The 17,906-nt window shown below is 37.3% G+C and overlaps 1 protein-coding gene and 1 long non-coding RNA gene across 51 annotated transcripts in view; one reads left to right on the top strand and one right to left on the bottom strand.

Moving 5' to 3' along the window:
• The window catches only part of si:ch211-285f17.1, a 288,027-nt gene that overhangs the window by 6,235 nt on the left and 263,886 nt on the right, over positions 1 to 17,906 (bottom strand). For 25 of the 50 annotated variants that reach the window (XM_087309215.1, XM_087309218.1, XM_087309237.1 and 22 more), the window contains 6 exons: positions 17,044 to 17,464; positions 14,147 to 14,372; positions 9,791 to 10,086; positions 5,218 to 5,373; positions 2,814 to 2,918; positions 125 to 199 (listed from right to left, as the gene is read on the bottom strand). In XM_087309215.1, the coding sequence (XP_087165341.1) occupies positions 125 to 199; positions 2,814 to 2,918; positions 5,218 to 5,373; positions 9,791 to 10,086; positions 14,147 to 14,372; positions 17,044 to 17,464 (1,279 nt within the window). The remainder of the gene's footprint in view (positions 1 to 124; positions 200 to 2,813; positions 2,919 to 5,217; positions 5,374 to 9,790; positions 10,087 to 14,146; positions 14,373 to 17,043; positions 17,465 to 17,906) is intronic. The other 25 variants (XM_087309220.1, XM_087309240.1, XM_087309243.1 and 22 more) reach the window with 2 other exon arrangements.
• The window catches only part of LOC147831003 (uncharacterized), a 63,640-nt gene continuing 48,651 nt past the window's right edge, over positions 2,918 to 17,906 (top strand). The window contains exons 1-2 of the long non-coding RNA XR_015524779.1: positions 2,918 to 5,576; positions 5,629 to 7,750. This is a non-coding gene — a long non-coding RNA (uncharacterized LOC147831003). The remainder of the gene's footprint in view (positions 5,577 to 5,628; positions 7,751 to 17,906) is intronic.

Here is a 17,906-nt window from a genome sequence, read left to right as displayed (position 1 = left end):
TTTGTCACTCAGACTGAGAATTGTTCTTTACACAGAATGCACTGAATGCATCTTGTCAGGCTTTATAGTAACTTAGGTCATTACTGATAATGATGCTATTATGGTAATAAATATTGTAGCTCACCCCAGGACTTTGACGAATAGTATTGTTGCCATTCTCATCTGTGTCAGTATTCTTGTCATCTTGGTTCTCTGTGTTCTGTAGTTTGTGGGGAACAGCATGACTTCACAAATAAACAAGCTCAGTCTAGAAGCTACTCTAAGACCACTAAATGTAAAGGCGGCTTTTAAAAACAAAACAAGGATTGGATTATTTGAATTATCAAAACATAGACAGAGAACTGTCATAAAGCCAGTTACTAGCATGATGCCAATAATACGTTACAGTGAGAAATACATTCTACATCTTCTCTATAGAACATTTTGAGGGATGTAAACAAAAACAATGGTCCCAACGCATTTCCTGTTTTACATTTTTAATTTCTATAACTTCCTAGAAATTAAAAAGAGCCACATGTTAATAAATAATGTTATGATGGCTGTTTTAACATCAAGTTATGATTGAATTGCATCTTGTTAGTTATGAAATATTTTAATAACAAGCAGGAAATGTTCATGGGCCAATATCATGACCACAGTGAAATGGTCTTTTCTAATCAAATCATATTAATAAATATGCAATGAATTCATTTACTGTAATTTGTCATTATGATACATGTATTAACAAATCCGAACAAACAGAGCAGAATTACACATTCAAGTGTATAAAACAATAAAAACAATCCGTTGTTATAATGTGATGTCCAAAAAAGTGCGTAAATATATATGTGAATCAGATTGTATGATTTTTAACAGTGAGAAAATACTGAAAAAAGGGTCCAGTGAAGAGATGCAATGAAGGTAAAGAGCGTAAAAGTGATACTGGAAATCGATCAAATAAGTAGGGAGGCTTACAGTAGCAGGCATGCAGCAAAGTGAGAAGATCAAAGAACAAATTCTGAACTCTAGACTGCCTGAAAGTTTCCTCTAAGATCCTAAAGAATAAACCGATACATACTGTAAAAAACTAGCTGGCCACATTAAAGTCTTGAAAATTTCCCATAAATCTGTTATGTGACGGATTGGCTATACCCGGTTTATATAACTTAAAGGGCACCTATGGTGGAAAATCTACTTTTCAAGCTGTTTGTAAAGACATATCTGTGAGTATAGTTTATAGACTGTCATATTGGTGTGAAATTAACACACCCAGTCCTTTTTTTTCAATTTAACAACATAAAAAACAATTGGACCGGTTTTTAGATCGAACACAACTTGACGTAGGAGTGCGGTCCCCTGCCCACCAATATTGACAAGCGCGCATTATCACATCCTCAGTTTGTTGTTTCACGTCTGCCATTTTCAGCTTGTAAGTCAAAACGATGTCACCAAAGGAAGACCCTTGCTTTATTTTTAGATGTAAGGCTCATTGGGCTCAACACAAGATCAACATTCACCACATGATCGCTCTCATCGGCACCATTGTTTATAACTTTAGGTGGGTTTGCAAACGTGTACTTTTCATTGCATCCTTCTTAAACTTCAGCCGTTTTCATTTCCTGCGGTCACAGAAGCTCCCGGTCATCTTAACAAGGTGCAGCTGGAAAGTGCTGTGCGCGTCCCTCCATTGGAAGAAACAAACTCGCCTTAAGCAGGTCGCACCAGAAGCACCACGCAGCGCCATGCATTTTAGATATCTAAACACACACCGGCGCCGCAAGTTGGCGGCTGTACGCGTCGCTCATTCACGACTTTGGACAATGTTTATATTTCTGCTGCACCACAGAGCGCATCTGAATACTTTCATTTAAAATAACTTGCAAATATGCGCATCTGGTGTGCCGTGTCGCGGCTCTGTGCGGTGCAGCTGGTGTGTGACGCCCTTTAGTTATAGCCTCAGTCAAAGTTAATTCAGTGTGCGTGGTTATTAGTCTTGGTGTACAAGCTTTGAACTTTTAAACTAGCAAACAGTTGGCTGTAAAACTATACAAAGACACAAATGATTTTGTAGTCTCTGCTTGGTCTGTGTCCGAGTCGTACATGTATGGCTGAATGCTGGTCCTCTCACTCATGTTGCTTCTCTGTCTGCCTGTCTGTTTCCAAACACAAAGCAGGGAGCTCTTGGCTCCGCCCCCCTTCTTAAGTTGGGCGGGAAGTCGAAACTCATTTTCATGTGAAGCAACACACCCCTAAAACAATGACCTGTGTACACGCCCCCAAAATGACACTTTTTAACACATTATAATAAAAAAATCTGAATTGTGTTTTGAACTGAACCTAAACTGGCACACTCCATAGAAGAACCATAATATTAATATTAAATCTTAAAAAATTGGTAAACTAGGTGCCCTTTAAAATATAAGTCTACAGTAGGAAAAATAACTTTGGAAATTGAATTGCTTTCAACCGATAAATGTAAAAATGAAAACACACACACAACACCCTTTGACAGCAGGGTCGAAAATCTAGTTTATTGATTGGGTGACTCTGAGCACACAAAGCCAGTCATATCTGTTTCTCCTTTTGGCTCACACTACATAAACACAATCAGCACAGTTCATGAGTTCAGTGGAAATAAAAGAAAAGGAACAGAATTTAAACTTAAAGAACAGTGAGAACAGTTTTGCTGTGTATACCCATCACAAAAAGTGTATAGAGAAAGTTAGCGAAGGGTGAGAAAGCCAAACAAGCATTGTAAAGGGCAGCCATCAGGGACAAGCGGCTGGCACAGGCAGGCAGTTGGAGGGTCTACTAAAGGACATCATATCCTTTACCTTCTTATCTTTAAGGGGCAGTAAGACCCCAGGTCTTAGCTCTCTGATCTGTGGCTCTACCAAACCCTTGAGCCCTACCTCCTTAACAGAGCACTTCTGGAAAACCTGAAGAGAAGAATTTGTGAGGAAGGGGGTAAAAGATTAGAATCTTCCCATCGTTAAAAAAAATGGGGATCATTTTATCATTTTCATTATCTACAGTGTATTTTATTATTGTTTAGCCCAGAGGTGCCCAAAGTTGGGCCTGCAGGCCAAAGTTGGCCCAAGGTAACCTTTGGCTTGGCCCCCCAGAATAATGGGGAGTTGGTTCGGGGAAATGCCTTAGAGAGAGATTACCATTTAGAATTAAACATAACCGTTTGTTTCTTTGTTTAATTGAGGAGCAACAAAAAAGCCAACTGAAATTAAATGTCTATTTTTAATGTTGTAAATGAATCAGACTTTTAAAATGTAGATTTTGTTACTTGACAGATAGAGGACAATGCACAAGACATCGGTGAGCAAATAAAGGCAAAGGCAGAAGCAGCTCAACTTGTGTATTCTGCATTGAACTCCATTGTATTATAAATATTATTGTTTATGTTTTTACTATTGACCTTTTTCTTCAATGTGGAAGTGTGCTCGTTTTTGCGATTTATTTTAGAACTGCCGATTTAGTCGCCTATGGGAGAAATGACTAGGAACAATAAACTGCAGAAAACGATCAAACTACTTGCTCTACAAACAAGTGTTTGCATAACTATACAGACAAAGTAGAATAATATCATAAGAAAATATCATTTTGCAACATCAAGCAGTAGAACAAGCTGATTTTAACGTCTAAAAATGAATGGAAGTGAATGAGACCGGAGGTCTCGAGCCAAAAAGATTCAAATGGCTTCACCGACTCAAATGTGAAGATTAAGGTGAATAATGTCATAATAAAAAGTTAAAAATGTCACTGCATCATTAATTAATATGCTTTAAAGCAATGTTGTCTAGTTATTATTAAATTCTAGCAAATAAATTAGGAAATTACCCATGGCAAGTTTAATGTAATATAATTTGCTATATTCTACTTTGGCACACAAACTAAGTTTGGTTTTTGGCCCTTCATAAGAAAAGGTTTGGCACCCCTGGTTTAGCCTGTTTATCAAAATTTATCGGAGAAACATTTTAATGAATGAATTAATAAATAACTTAATGTAATTTTAGGCTATTTTCTGCTATTGTTTTAGGACTTTCATTTCAACTATGGGGGAAATGACTAGGAATAACAAACAGTCTAATTACTTGCTGTACAAACAAGTGTTTAATGACAATACATAAAAAAAGATTACATAGTTAGAAATGTCCAGTTGGAAACATCAAGAAGTTTTTTACGACTAAAAATCAATGGAAGTAAAAGAGCCAATTAGGTACTAAGAGCTACTGTATGCCTGCTTTTACATAAAAAATAAAAGTTAATAATACATACATTTATTTTATATACAGTTGATGTCACAATTATTAGCCCCCCTTTGAATTTTGTTTTCTTTTTAACTATTTCCCAAATGATCTTTAACCAATTCAGGGAATTTTCACAGTATGTCTGATAATGTTTTTTCTTCTGGAGAAAGTCTTATTTGTTTTATTTCGGCTAGAATAAAAGCAGTTTTTAATTGTTTAATCACCACTTTAAGGTCAAAATTATTAGCCCCTTTGAGCAATTTTTTTTCACCGATATTCTTCAGAACAAACCAACGTTATCCAATAGCTTGCCTAATCAGCCTAACCTGCCTAGTTAACCTAGTTAAGCCTTTAAATGTCACTTTAAGCTGTATAGAAGTGTCTTGAAAAATATCTAGTAAAATATTATGTACTGTCATCATGACAAAGATAAAATAAATCAGTCATTAGAAATGAGTTATTAAAACTATTACGTTTAGAAATGTGTTGAATTTTTTTTCTCTCTCCGTTAAACAGAAATTGGGGAAAAAATAAACAGGGGGGCTAATAATTCTGACTTTACTTGTATGTTCTGAATAAACTGCAGCGCACTACTCTTTTTTACATTTTTATTTTATTTGTATTTTTTATTTAAAGAGGAAATGTGTCGGTAGAACTGGACAAATTGTGTGATTTATTGATTTATTTATTCGGGAGAACTATGTTAGGTATTTACAGAACAGAAGCTTATCTATGCCACGAGAAATGAAACTGCCACCACATGAGCCACAGGCTTACGCACACCAAAGCAGCTTAACACCCACACCAAAGCAATTTCACACCTTAGACATTTCAAGATTAATACACTTATTAGTTAAAAGTCAGTGAGCATGTGCATGTAAAAATTTTTAGAACCATTGAGAACATGTTATACCTGTTACAGGCCTGTATTTGTTGTTTATGTGTGCATGTATGTTGGTTTCTGCATATATCTCACCTGTAGCTCTGCCATAATCTTGTCTCCTTCGTCCTCTTCTTCAGTGATGGCTGAGGCAGAGATAGGTGGAGGGGTGATGGGTTTGGGCTTTACCTCTGGGGGGGTCTTTGGTTCAGGCTGAGACATTGTTGAAATGTTGGACTCCTCTTCACCTTCCTAAAAAACATTTGAGCAAAGATTTTTTTTATAATTTTGTTTCAGTCCTAATTTTTAGTTTTGAGCAGTGTGATTTCGTTGACCAATATGCTTTGTCATATTATTCGTCAATGATGTTTTTTCACTGACTAAAACTACAGCAAAATATCCTGACGTTTTTGTCAACAAATAGTCAGTGAAAATGTTTATGGAGAAAATGTTTGGTAAAAGTTCCAGTCCAGTTCCAGAAGGAATTTCCTGCACACATTTATACAGTAGCCTATTCTGATATACCCGGCAGGACATAACCAATCATTTACTCCATGCCTTATTAAACGTCCAAAATTGTCAATATGTGGGAGAAGAAAAGCTTAGAGCAGAGTAGGTATAAATAAATCTGAATAAATTGGAAGATTTTTTTTTAGCGCAGATATTGTCCATTCAAAATGATCAAAAATTATGTAATATATATAATAGAAAATACCAAATATTCCAGTTCTACTAACAAATATCCATTAAAAAAATTATGTAATTTACTGATCACAATGAGGGAGATCTTTGCCCTCATAGACAATATTGCTGTGGTTTTAATCAGCTTTAAATTGGACAATACACTTCTACCCTAAAAGCACCAACTCACCTCAAAATGCTCTTCCTTTCACTATCGATTTGGCAATTGCACACATTTACCAGTGTAACAATGTTCTTGCAGTGACATCCCAACCCAATTGGTTGTACAAATTATATCAAGTCTATGATCTGTGCATTCAATTGTAAACTGAAAGCAGTGACGTAAACTTTAGTAACATTCGCATTCGGGCAGCAGAATTAATTCTATTCAATTATATAGGCCAAATGTACAACACATCTGTAAATCTGAGCCTGTATTCTTTAAACCTTACAGGGATATCCTTTATGCAAAATTAAATTTTTTTAGGGTTTAAACACAGTCGTGTGGCAACAGTGTGTCTATATCCAGCTTCTAATTGTAAAAGGGTATTTATTTTTTATAATCACACTTTATCAAAACCACTGCAGATACGATTTGATTGACATTCTCCCTTTGTACCTTTCATCAGAGGGGAAAAGCCCCAGAAATTAGTGACGATCTCTCCATCATTAGCATAGGACGTTAGTCTTGTTTTGGAATCTTCCACTATGCTGACATACAGGCATTTGCAGCTCTGTCCTCTTTTAAAAAGAGCACAATCTCATTTGTATTTAAAGTGGCAGTCACTAAAATGGCACAATTTGGAACTAAGCCTAAAAGGGGCATATCAAACAGGATTTGTGGGGTATTTTGCGCTAAACCTTCATATAGACAATCTAGACACATCAGAGACTTATTTTACATCTTGTAAAAAGGGGCATATTAATCATTAATAATCAAGGGGCTTTAATATCATTAATGTTAATAAATGTGTTCCCCAGGAGTCAGGGTGTGAACTACGTGGCAGTTAGGGGGAGCTCGGCTCCCCTAATTAAGGCATGGGCTCCCATGAAAACTTGATATGTGAAATATTTGGGGGTCTCAAAAAATACTGACAATGTGTTATTTTGACATGCGGTTTCAGTTTTGTCTAACGTGATCATGGATTATTCTGTGTAAAAGTGCAAATATAAAATTTATTCATGACGGCGATTTACATCTCACTTAAAAGAAAAGATTACTACACATGTTATTCTCGTCATGAGTATCAAGGTGTGGAGCTGCTGCAGAGTAAAGTCCAGTCATCTCAAAGACTGACAGCCAGATGCTTTCATATGGACGTTGAGACACTGCTTATTCATTTCCCAAAACAAATGATGTGACGTTGTGTTTTGTTTTATTTGCTCCTTACAATAGATCAATGCAGCGTTCTTTTTTTAAACACCGTGACATTGCTGTAACATGTTGGACAATTAAGCTAAAAGCAGGGTAAACATGACAAAACGGAACCCCTTTCAATGTTGTTTCTTTTATTTTCAAATTCACGATTATGTTTTATCGAAGTGAAAAGTGAGATCCCATTCAATTTACAGAATGTAAAATTAAAAAAAGCATATGCTGTCCTTAATGCTATTATGTTGAACTTATACAGCGAATAGAAAAATGAAATGGCCACATGACAGGGTTATTAATCTATTTTTGTTGTGAAAGTGAAACCTATTCGTCCTTGTTGATTTTATATGAATGTATTCCTCTCACAGAAGCACTACAGGTAAAATTAGACAACAATGTTCTGTTGTTTAGGCTGCTGTTGTTTGTGCATGTAAAAATAAATCCCTCAAAAGATATCTTTAAGGGTCAAAGAAAGTTATTGATGGGAAAACAAGCGCTTTTTAGCAAGAAAGTAAACCGTAACTGTCTTCGGGCCCTATCATACACCCGGAGCAGTGTGGCGCAAGACGCGGCGCAGTAGTCTTTTGGTAATTTCAGCTTGGCGCAAGAGTCGTTTTGAGGTGTTGCGCTACGCTGTTTAAATAGCAAATGCATTAGCGCTCATTTGTGAGCCCATAGGCGTTCTGGTCTAAAAAGGGAGGCTTTCTGAGATGGACCGCTGGCGCGTTGCTATTTTGAGAAACTATTATAGATTTTTCATTAGACCAAAACTAACCCGGTCTAAACTCCGGCGTTGTGCCTCGCTTACGCACTGCATAATACGCACAAAAGAGCAATAGGCAAATATCTTTACATATGAAAAAAATTAAATATTAAGGATATATAGAATATAACAAGAATAGATATAGGATTGTCACCGACTCAGTCCCAGTCATTCCCCTCGCTGGCCAGCAGAGGCCGCCATCTCCGGACTTCTAGCATTACATCATCCACTTACACTGATCGTGCACACCTGAATCACATCCCAGTTAACGACCCACGTACCCTTTATAAGCCGCACTCAAACAGTCAGTCAGTGCAAAGTCTTGTTCAGCCCCGGCCAGCATTACTGAGCATTATATCCTGCCTGATCTCCTGTGTATTACTCCAGCCCGTTTCTGACTCTGCTTTGCCTTCTGCCTGCCTACGACCCATGCCTGATACACGGACGCTGATACTCGCTGCCTGCCCTCGACCCAAGCCTGATACACGGACTCTGAATCACGCCGCCTGCCTTTGACCCATGCCTGGTAACTCACTCTGTGTCTGTCTGTCGCCAGCCTTGATAACATTGCTGCTACTGTTGATGTGTGTTTGCACCTTTGTGCATAGTGAATGTTTGAGTAAGAGTGTGATTAATAAATACTGCATAATGGATCCCTCCGTGTCAGTCTCCTTGTTACAAGGATATAAATATAAAGGATTAAAATATTACAAAACATATTATTTTCTAGCCTATATAAATATGAAAAACCACTGCTTTTATGTTTTCTTCATCTCGGGAGGCTTTTTCAGTTAATTCATGACAGTTTGCTTTTGTATAATGGTATTATTATTAGCAGTATTATTTAATATATCCATATTTATATTTGTTTTATTAAAAACAAGCTTAGATTTGCCCCTCTGTCAGGTTTTAGACCATATGGGGCATGGCAGGTGTATTTGGAAATAACTCAGTATTTTGATCACACTTGGTTATTATTGTTTATTTATTTGTTTGCTAGAAATTAGAACTGAATTTAGAAATAGTTTTGAAACAAATCTTTGCGCTTAACAAACGACATTAATTATTTATAGACTAATTGATGTCTGTGCGTAAAGATTTCCCTATCCAAGAGCGAATGTGAAAGTAGATCATTTATCTCTCATTCTCACGCAGTAGATGCTCTGTTTAACAGTTTTCTGTTGAAAAACTGTCAACTGTTAACTGTTTGCTTGTGAAATGCTCATTTTTTCCACTTAGAGTTACTTTGCGTCCTGTAAATAGCGAATGCTCTCTTGGCGCGACACAGCTGACTCTTAAAGGGAATGGGAGATTAGACTCTAATTGGTTTATTCTCAAAACACACCTATAACTCATTAAGAAAATAAACTCAACCCTTTTAGACAATGCGCCTTGGCGCAAAGCGCATTTTCCCATCCGTAAATTAGCAAAAATGCATTCTGGCACTGACCCTGAAAGTGCTTGCGCCCTGCGTTTTGCGCTCTGCGCATGGACCGTCAAAATAGAGCCCATAGTGTTTTGTTCATTTAGCCTACTTTGTAATATCAGTTACAATTGTTTAAATATTAGATTTTTATTTATAGATTTTTGTTTATATTGCTGTTTAAGGAAAGGGCTTCCCTGTGTCATATAGCCTTCATCAATGTGGCAAGGGACTCTCAAGATCGAAGATAAATAAACTTAGTTGACTAAAATCTTATTAAATGAGGTCGACTAAAACAAGTCTAAAGCTACAATAAATTCAGAAGACTAAAATATGACTACCACTAAATGGCATTTTAATCAAAAGTCTATAAGCAAACTAAATCCAAACTGCTGTGAAAATCAACACTGGTTTTAAGATACAGCCCTACCGTTACAGACTCTTTCCTGCTGGTGTAAATGACCTCTCCAGAGCGGGTGGTGGTCATGCCGGTGTTGGTGGTGTAGTTGCGTCGAGGTGGGGGTGGAGGAGGAGACTTGTTGGTTTTCTCTGTGCTCTGAAGTTTAACTTTTTCCTGAGTCTTACTCTGTCTCTCTAGGTTGGATTTGATGGATAGGCTGGGTTTAAGAGGTTTCTCCAAGGCTGGCTTAACTGGTTTCTCCAGAGGTTTGGGAGGTTTCTCTGAAGCAGTCTTAGCTGGTTTCTCAGAGTTTGGCTGATTGTCATCTGCAGAAACAAAAGTTAAGTACAAGCACCACTAATTAGAAATCTTAAAGGAACACATTTTATGGAAATAGCCATTTTACAAGTCCCCTAGAGTTGTGTAGAGTACGAGTCCCCTAAACAGTTGTGCTTTACCAATTTTATATCCATTCAGCTGATCTCCATATCTGGAGGGAGCACTTTTAGCTTAATTTAGAATAAATCATTGTTAGATATTAGACAGTGTTGTTAGCTAATTACCTATATAGGAACTATTTTCAGGTGCTGCTTAATATTGTGCCTGCTGCAGCCATGGTACAGCAGCAAATGTCTTTGATTATTAAGCAGAATAAGTGTACAAGCCTAGAGGATAGCTACTTCATTATCCATCAATCTTACATGAAGTAAATACAGAATAGTCAAACCTTAAATACAGATTTTTTTATTTTTATTTTTGAGCGAGATTCTAATGGTCTAATCCAGGGGTGTCAAACTCAATTCCTGGAGGGCCGAAGCCCTGCACAGTTTAGTTCCAACCCTGCTCCAACACACTTACCTGTAGGTTTCAAACAAGCCTGAAGGACTCAATTAGTTTGATCAGGTGTGTTTAATTAGGGTTGGAACTAAACTGTGCAGAGCTGCGGCCCTTTTGGAACTGAGTTTGACACCTGTGGTCTAATCTGATTTAATAATTTTAGCTAAGCTAACCCTGCTGAAAAATCCAGCTTAAACCAGCCCAGGCAGGATGGCTGGTTTTAGCTGGTCGACCAGGCTGGTTTTAGAGAGGTTTTGGCCATTTCCAGGCTGGTTTCCAGCCATTTCCAGCCTGGTCTTAGATGGTCAGGCTGGGAGATGATCAGCTTAAACCAGCTTGACCAGCCTAGCCAAGCTGGGAGCCCAGCCAAAACCAGCTATATCCAGCTTAAATCAGGCTGGTCAAGCTGGTTTTAGCTGGATTTGGCTGGTCATTTTCCAGCCTGACCACCTAAGACCAGGCTGGAAATGGCTGGAAACCAGCCTGGAAATGGCCAAAACCCCTCTAAAACCAGGCTGGTCAACCAGCTAAAACCAGCCAACCAGCCTAAGCTGGTTTAAGCTGGATTTTTCAGCAGGGTTAGCTTAGCTAAAATTATTAAATCAGATTAGACCACAGGTGTCAAACTCAGTTCCAAAAGGGCCGCAGCTCTGCACAGTTCAGTTCCAACCCTAATTAAACACACCTGATCAAACTAATTGAGTCCTTCAGGCTTGTTTGAAACCTACAGGTAAGTGTGTTGGAGCAGGGTTGGAACTAAACTGTGCAGGGCTTCGGCCCTTCAGGAATTGAGTTTGACACCCCTGGATTAGACCATTAGAATCTCGCTCAAAAATAAAAATAAAAAAATCTGTATTTAAGGTTTGACTATTCTGTATTTACTTCATGTAAGATTGATGGATAATGAAGTTGCTATCCTCTAGGCTTGTACACTTATTCTAAAGGTGCTTCTGCCAAACCAGGAAATCAGCTGAATGGGTTCCAAAATTGTAAATCCTAACTATCTAACTCAAATGGACTTTAAAACGCTGTACTTGAGAAATGTGATTTGGGAGAAAAAATTGTGTACAGTAGTCCAATAGTGCGTGTTTTAACAAATAGAACAATTTCAGACTCTTTTATCTTAAAAGAGGAATCAGACAGGGTTCAAATACTATTAATACAATATCATTGTATGCGGATGATATTTTGCTTTATATCACCCAACCACAAGTGAGCCTTCCTGCTGTACTCAAGATTAATAATACTTCTGCGAAAATTTCTGGCTTTAGTTAATATTGAAAATTTCCCCGTTTGTTTAAAAGACCTGTCTATAATACACCTTATAGTCTAAACTACAGAACTGTATAGACTATTGAAAGCAGTGTTGCCAGATTGGAAATGTCAAAGTATTGTACCAGAAAATCTAAATTATCATATTTTGAGGAAAATTATCGTACGAGTATGCAGTTATTATCCAGACAAATAGAACTTTGACACAACGTGCAAATTACCACACTACGTAAAAAAAAAAAAGACGTACCTTAGTGGGAAGGTTCATTCTTACACCTCCGAGTCACTTTTATTGGATGCTTGCGTGTTGGCAGATGTTGAGGGATTTATTTTGTGGTACAAATTAGACTGCAACATTGTGCTGCTTGGCTTGAAAGCTGTGCACCGTTCCAAATTTTTAAGTCACTCTGAGGTGTGCACAAGCCCATTCAGAGTATCTGTAATGAGCCGATTTTGTGGCTTTGTTTTAGTGAGATTAACCTTGTTGATGAGAAGATGTGACGTAGGATGAGATAGAAAACATGCCTAACTTCACGTTCTCCTCACAGACAGTAGACAAAAGATGCAGCTAGATCAATAAGTATAAAAGCCCTAAGATTATAATGAAATTCATTTTAAATGCCATCAAATTCTGAAATTATCGTACATTATAGTATTTTTTTCATTATTAATCATACATCATACAGAGGTCTGAATTATTGTACAAATAAGATTATTATTGTATGTCTGGCAACACTGATTGGAAGACTCTCCCAATCTCTCTAACTGACAGAATAAATGCAATAAAAATTATATTTCTTCCTTAAATATTATATTTATTTCGTAATATCCCAATACTATTACCCAAGTCCTTCTTTAAAAACACTTGATTATTCTTCCATTTCTGTTGAACTACAAAAGTCACAGAATTTAAGAAAATTATCTTTGTAAACCCAAACAGAAGGAGGGTTTAGCCTTTCCGGATTTTCACCTTTACTACTGGTCTACACACGTTCACATGTTTACACTATGGTTAGAACAGTCGGGTACTGCCCCACACTGGCTTCAGATAGAGCAAGATTACCGCCATTCTTACAATCTTGGAGCAACGTTATTATCTCCAGTAATAGTAAACCAAACAGCAGTCAATTTTATTGTTATAAAGAATCAGTTACATATACTTCAACGAATTGAAGACAGATAAGAGAATACCTTAAGATAAAATCACTTCCTCTCTTAATCCCAACTGCAAATAACCCATCATTTCTTCTTTCAAGATTGAATACAACCTTTAATCAATGAAAGGAATTGGGTATATGCACATCCATATTGACCTCTATATGGAAGGGGTTTTAGGTTCCTTTCTTCAATTACAACAGATATATAACCTTTCAAAAAACTTTTTATCTTTCAGATTTTTACAAATAAAGAATTACCTGCGTACACAATGTTTTCCAAGATGAGGTCCTGCCCTCAATCACTTATGATTGTCTCACACATTTAAAGGGAAACAACAATTATCTCTAATTTATAAAAAGTTATTAGCAGCTACCGTCCCCACTACAAAGTTGATCAGAGAAGAATGGGAACGAGAGATTGGAATAGAAATTTCAGAAGAGATTTGGCAGAATAGCTTAGAGCAGTGGTCACCAAACTTGTTCCTGGAGGGCCGGTGTCCTGCAGAATTTAGGACCCTAAATTAGGATCCTATTTAGGAATTTCCAACCCTAATCAAACACACCTGAACCAGCTGATCAAGGTCTTACTTGGTAGACTTGAAACATCCAGGCAGGTGTGTTGAGGCAAGTTGGAACTAAACCCTGAAGGGACACCGGCCCTCCAGGACTGAGATTGGTGACCCCTGGCTTAGAGGATACTGATAAACAGTCAATGAACACTAGATTGCCTAATCCAGTGCAAGGTCCTATATAGACTACACTTCACTAAAAAGAAATTACATAGGATTTTCTCTAATATATCTCCTATTTGTGATGAGTGCAAATCAGAAGAAGCCATAAAATACAGGGATTCTGGAATGAGGTTTTTAAAATGCTTTCAGATGTCCTTGAGCTACACGTAGATCCTGACCTAGTGCTTATTACATTAGGACAGTCAGATTATACATATTCATTGAGCAGTGCACAACAGAAATTCCAAATTAAACCTGGAATTTGTGATTATTGAAAGTCTACTCAATGACCAAATGAAACTTATTTGACAAAAAAATGAACTTGTAAAATCAATTTCCAAAAAAGTGGTATGTTCCTTAAAGACAACCGATGTGTCTTTGTTTCTTACCGTGTTCTCTTGGTGCTGCTACTGGTTCGTTTATTTCTACTACCTCCTCCAGAGAGGCAGGAAGCATGGCAGGTGGAGCAGGAGAACCCTCAAGTTGACTGGGCACCTCGAGGTTTGGTATTCCCCTCAGCATGTTTGCTTCTGCTTCCTGGAGAATCCGCTCAAACTCCTGTCCATCATAATGACCCAAGTTCTGCCTTTTCTCCTCCCATTCCTTCTCTGCAGCCTGAAAATACCAAACAAATAAAATTTATACATTTTGAAAATAAATAAATTTAGTCATTTAGTAGACGCTTTTGTCTAAAGCGACTTAAAACCGAGGAGGAGTTTAGTGATGCAACAAGATGCTGCAGTAATCACAGGAACTGCTAATTATACAAAGGAACTGTTAGTGCTCAGAGAATTAGGTTCTAGAGTAAGGGGGAGTTTTATTTATAGAGAGAAGAGTGTTTATACGGGTGGTTTCTCAAGCCTACTCACTTGTGTGAGGCACACTCAGTTTGTGGTGTTAGAAAATGTGGTAGAAAACAAATGGACTTTTAACAGAGGTCGGTCAGGCTTAGTAGTACTTAAATTGGCAGTAACGGAGGAGTTTTATTGGTGCCATGACCCCCCAATAGAAATGATGATTTGGAAATGAGATTTCCAAACTAGGGCCTGCAAATTTGGCCCATGGTAACCTTTGAATTTGGCCCACCACCCAACATGAGAATGATGGGGCTGGGGCGAATGCCTTTAACAGATATCGTAATTTCTAATTTAATGTAACTTTATTTGTTTATTTTATTCCTGAGTTACAAAAAAGATAAATGTTTCCATTAAAAGCCATAAATGAATCTGATTTTTTAAAAATATAAACACTGTCATTCAACGGATAAAGGACAATGCAGAAGACATTGGCAGGTAAACCAAGGCACAAAAAACAGGTGCAGCCTGACTAGTGTGACTCCATTCTGTTATAAATTGGATAGTTTTTTTTTTTTTTTTTTTACTGTAATAAGTTTATTGTAGGGGTTTTTTTTTAATCTGTACTGCAATAGTTAATATAAAGCGATGTTTTTTTTGTTATTTTTAAATAATAAATAAATTAGGAAATCACCAATGGCAACTTTAATGTAATGTAGTTTAGTATGTTTACCTTCAGCCCACCACCCTTAATCAACTTTGGTTTTTGGCCCTTCATAAGACAAATTTTGGGCTCCCCTGATCAAGAAGAATGCCAGAAATTGTGGCTTTAAGCATATTTGTAAGCACCGTCTGCCATATGGAAAAGGTGAAAGGCAAATAAAGCCATGTTTCAACATAAAATCCTGATGTACTTTGGAAAATCAAAGCATAAAATTGTTGTCTTTATTTTGATCAAATTATGTTATACTGTATATAATTATGGCAATTATATAACCGGGCAATGTGCCTGCTGTGGGATATTTTTTTCTGTTCAGTTAATTTAAAAGCCTGTAATAACTTGAATGTGAGAGCTTATTGGGAGTAAATACTAAAATTTTTATTCTAATGGAAAGTGACACTGACACGGTTTTTATTTTTAGTATTCTAAACCCAATTGTAGGCTTCTAGGCACACTCTGCAAAACTTTGTGAAGGACGTTATTTAAAACCCCTTAAAGTTATTTAAACTTACTATAGTTAAACTTACTTAGTAATTAAACTTACCACAGTTATTCCCTATGGTATTTTTTAAAAACATTAAATAAGCATTAAATGTTCCTTTAAGACTGAATGCACAGGTCAATACTGATATGGGTTTGATTACATTCATAGCTGCTTATGTTCCTTTAAGACCGTGGCTCTACAACTTTTCAGCCCACGACCCCCAAAATAACAATGCCAGTGAGTCGTGACCCCCTCTGAGGTGTTTATAGATATACAGTACAATCCTTGCACACAATGCAAAGACATACCAATAGGCCCAAGTCTATTCACCATTTACTTTTGAATGCCACTCAAAAACTATCCTTCATGTTTAGTTGTAGTCCCTGCAGAAAAATACAGCTTAAAGCACCCTAGGAGAGTTGGATGGTTTTAGCTCGTCGGCCAGCTTGGTTTTAGAGGGTTTTTGGCCATTTCCAGGCTGGTTTCCAGCCATCTCCACCCTGGTCTTAGCTGGTCAGCCTGTAAGATGACCAGCTAAAACCAGCTTGACCATCCTAGCCAGACTGGAAGTCCAGTCTAAACCAGCTATTTCCAGCTTAAACCATGCAGTTCAAGTTGGTTTTAGCTGGTTTTAGCAGGTCATTTTCCAGTCTAACCAGGCTGGAAATGGCCAAAACCCCTCTAAAACCAGGCTGGTCAACCAACTTAGACTGGTTTAAGCAGTTTTTTCAGCAGGGTATATTTAATTTCATTGTACACGAGTGCCGTAAAAGTGTCAGAAAGATTAACCTGGTGCCATAAAATCAATGTGCTGCATCTGACACTTTTGCTGTGTCTTTAATGTAAAGTAATCACCCCAGGGGTCGCAAAATAATAAAAAATTTAAAAGCTGATGGCTTTTTTTTACATGTTGTTTTTTTAATGTTTATTATTAACATGTTAACAATCTTACAATTAACTACAACTTTGTTATTTTGTTATGGCTAAAATAAATATTCTAATAGTTTAATAAAATGAATTGGATTTTTGGACATCGCCAAGCAACCCCCACTTTGAAAACCACTGCTAAAAGACTGTATTTTAGTATGTATGCTAATAGTGTATTACTCTGCCATCCAAAAGGAAAGTGTAGTACCCACACAATTAGTCAAAATTGAGTTAAACCAAGGCCTAAAATGAGCTTGTCTTGTGACAACGCCTGATTCAATTTTGTCTAGCCACTTTTGTCCAATTTAGAAACTAATCTATCCACAACACATTTGACCTGAAAATGTGTGCAACGTTTACCTCTATGGACACAGCTCTGTTCTTGTTCTTGCTGTGGCTGGCGTGGATCTCCTCAATGATCAGGTTTGGAGAAGGACCCTTGCCATGTACGCCATTAGCAGAAACTCCATTACTGGTGTTGTTTTGTGTTTGTTCCAGTGAGGGTTTTCTGAGCTGTTTAGTGGGTGACGGTGTAGACTCTCTTCTTTGTGTAGGGATGGGTGAAGGTGCTGTTGATTGCTGGGATTGTTGTGATGCTACTGGAGAGGCCTGAGCATGGTGGATCACCACAGGGTTTGAGGTCATAACCTCTGACCTCACGATGGAGCTCTGAGGTGTGACCGGTGCAGGTTCTGGGGATTCAATAAGTTCTGGTTTTTCAGAGGCAGGAGGTGTTGAGCAAACCTGATCAGTGGGTTTAAGCAGGTTATCGGTGGCACACCTAGAGAACAAATCAATTGCAAAAAAAATCAATGAGGTTTTTTTTTTATGTACAAAACTCAACACATACACAAGCACACCCTTATTTTTATGATTTCTATCAATTGTTTTGGCCTGCAAAAAAGAATAATCTGCAGTGTTTTAAAGTATTGAAATATTCTGATCAATGTTGATTTCCTCATATGTGGAGGCTTTTTAAAATAGAAAAAAGACTGCAATATTTACAGCCAGTTCGAATGAATGGCATTATCAGTGGTTATCAGCTGATAGAAATGGGCCAGTAGGTGCTTTCTGTGCCTTCTGGTAGGCTCAGAAAACTGTTATCATCCATCCACATGGTTAATCAGCTATAGATCACATACAGCTGAAGCCGGAAGTTAACAATAATTATTTATATTATTTATTAAGTTTTCACTAATTGTTTTTTTATTAACGTCTACCCC

The sequence above is a fragment of the Danio rerio genome, chromosome 24 (genome assembly GCF_052040795.2).
Source record: "Danio rerio strain M-AB ecotype USA chromosome 24, GRCz13ab, whole genome shotgun sequence".
NCBI classification, from domain to species: domain Eukaryota; kingdom Metazoa; phylum Chordata; class Actinopteri; order Cypriniformes; family Danionidae; genus Danio; species Danio rerio.
Note: the sequence above shows the minus strand (reverse complement) of the source record. Positions and strands in the feature narration are given on the sequence as shown.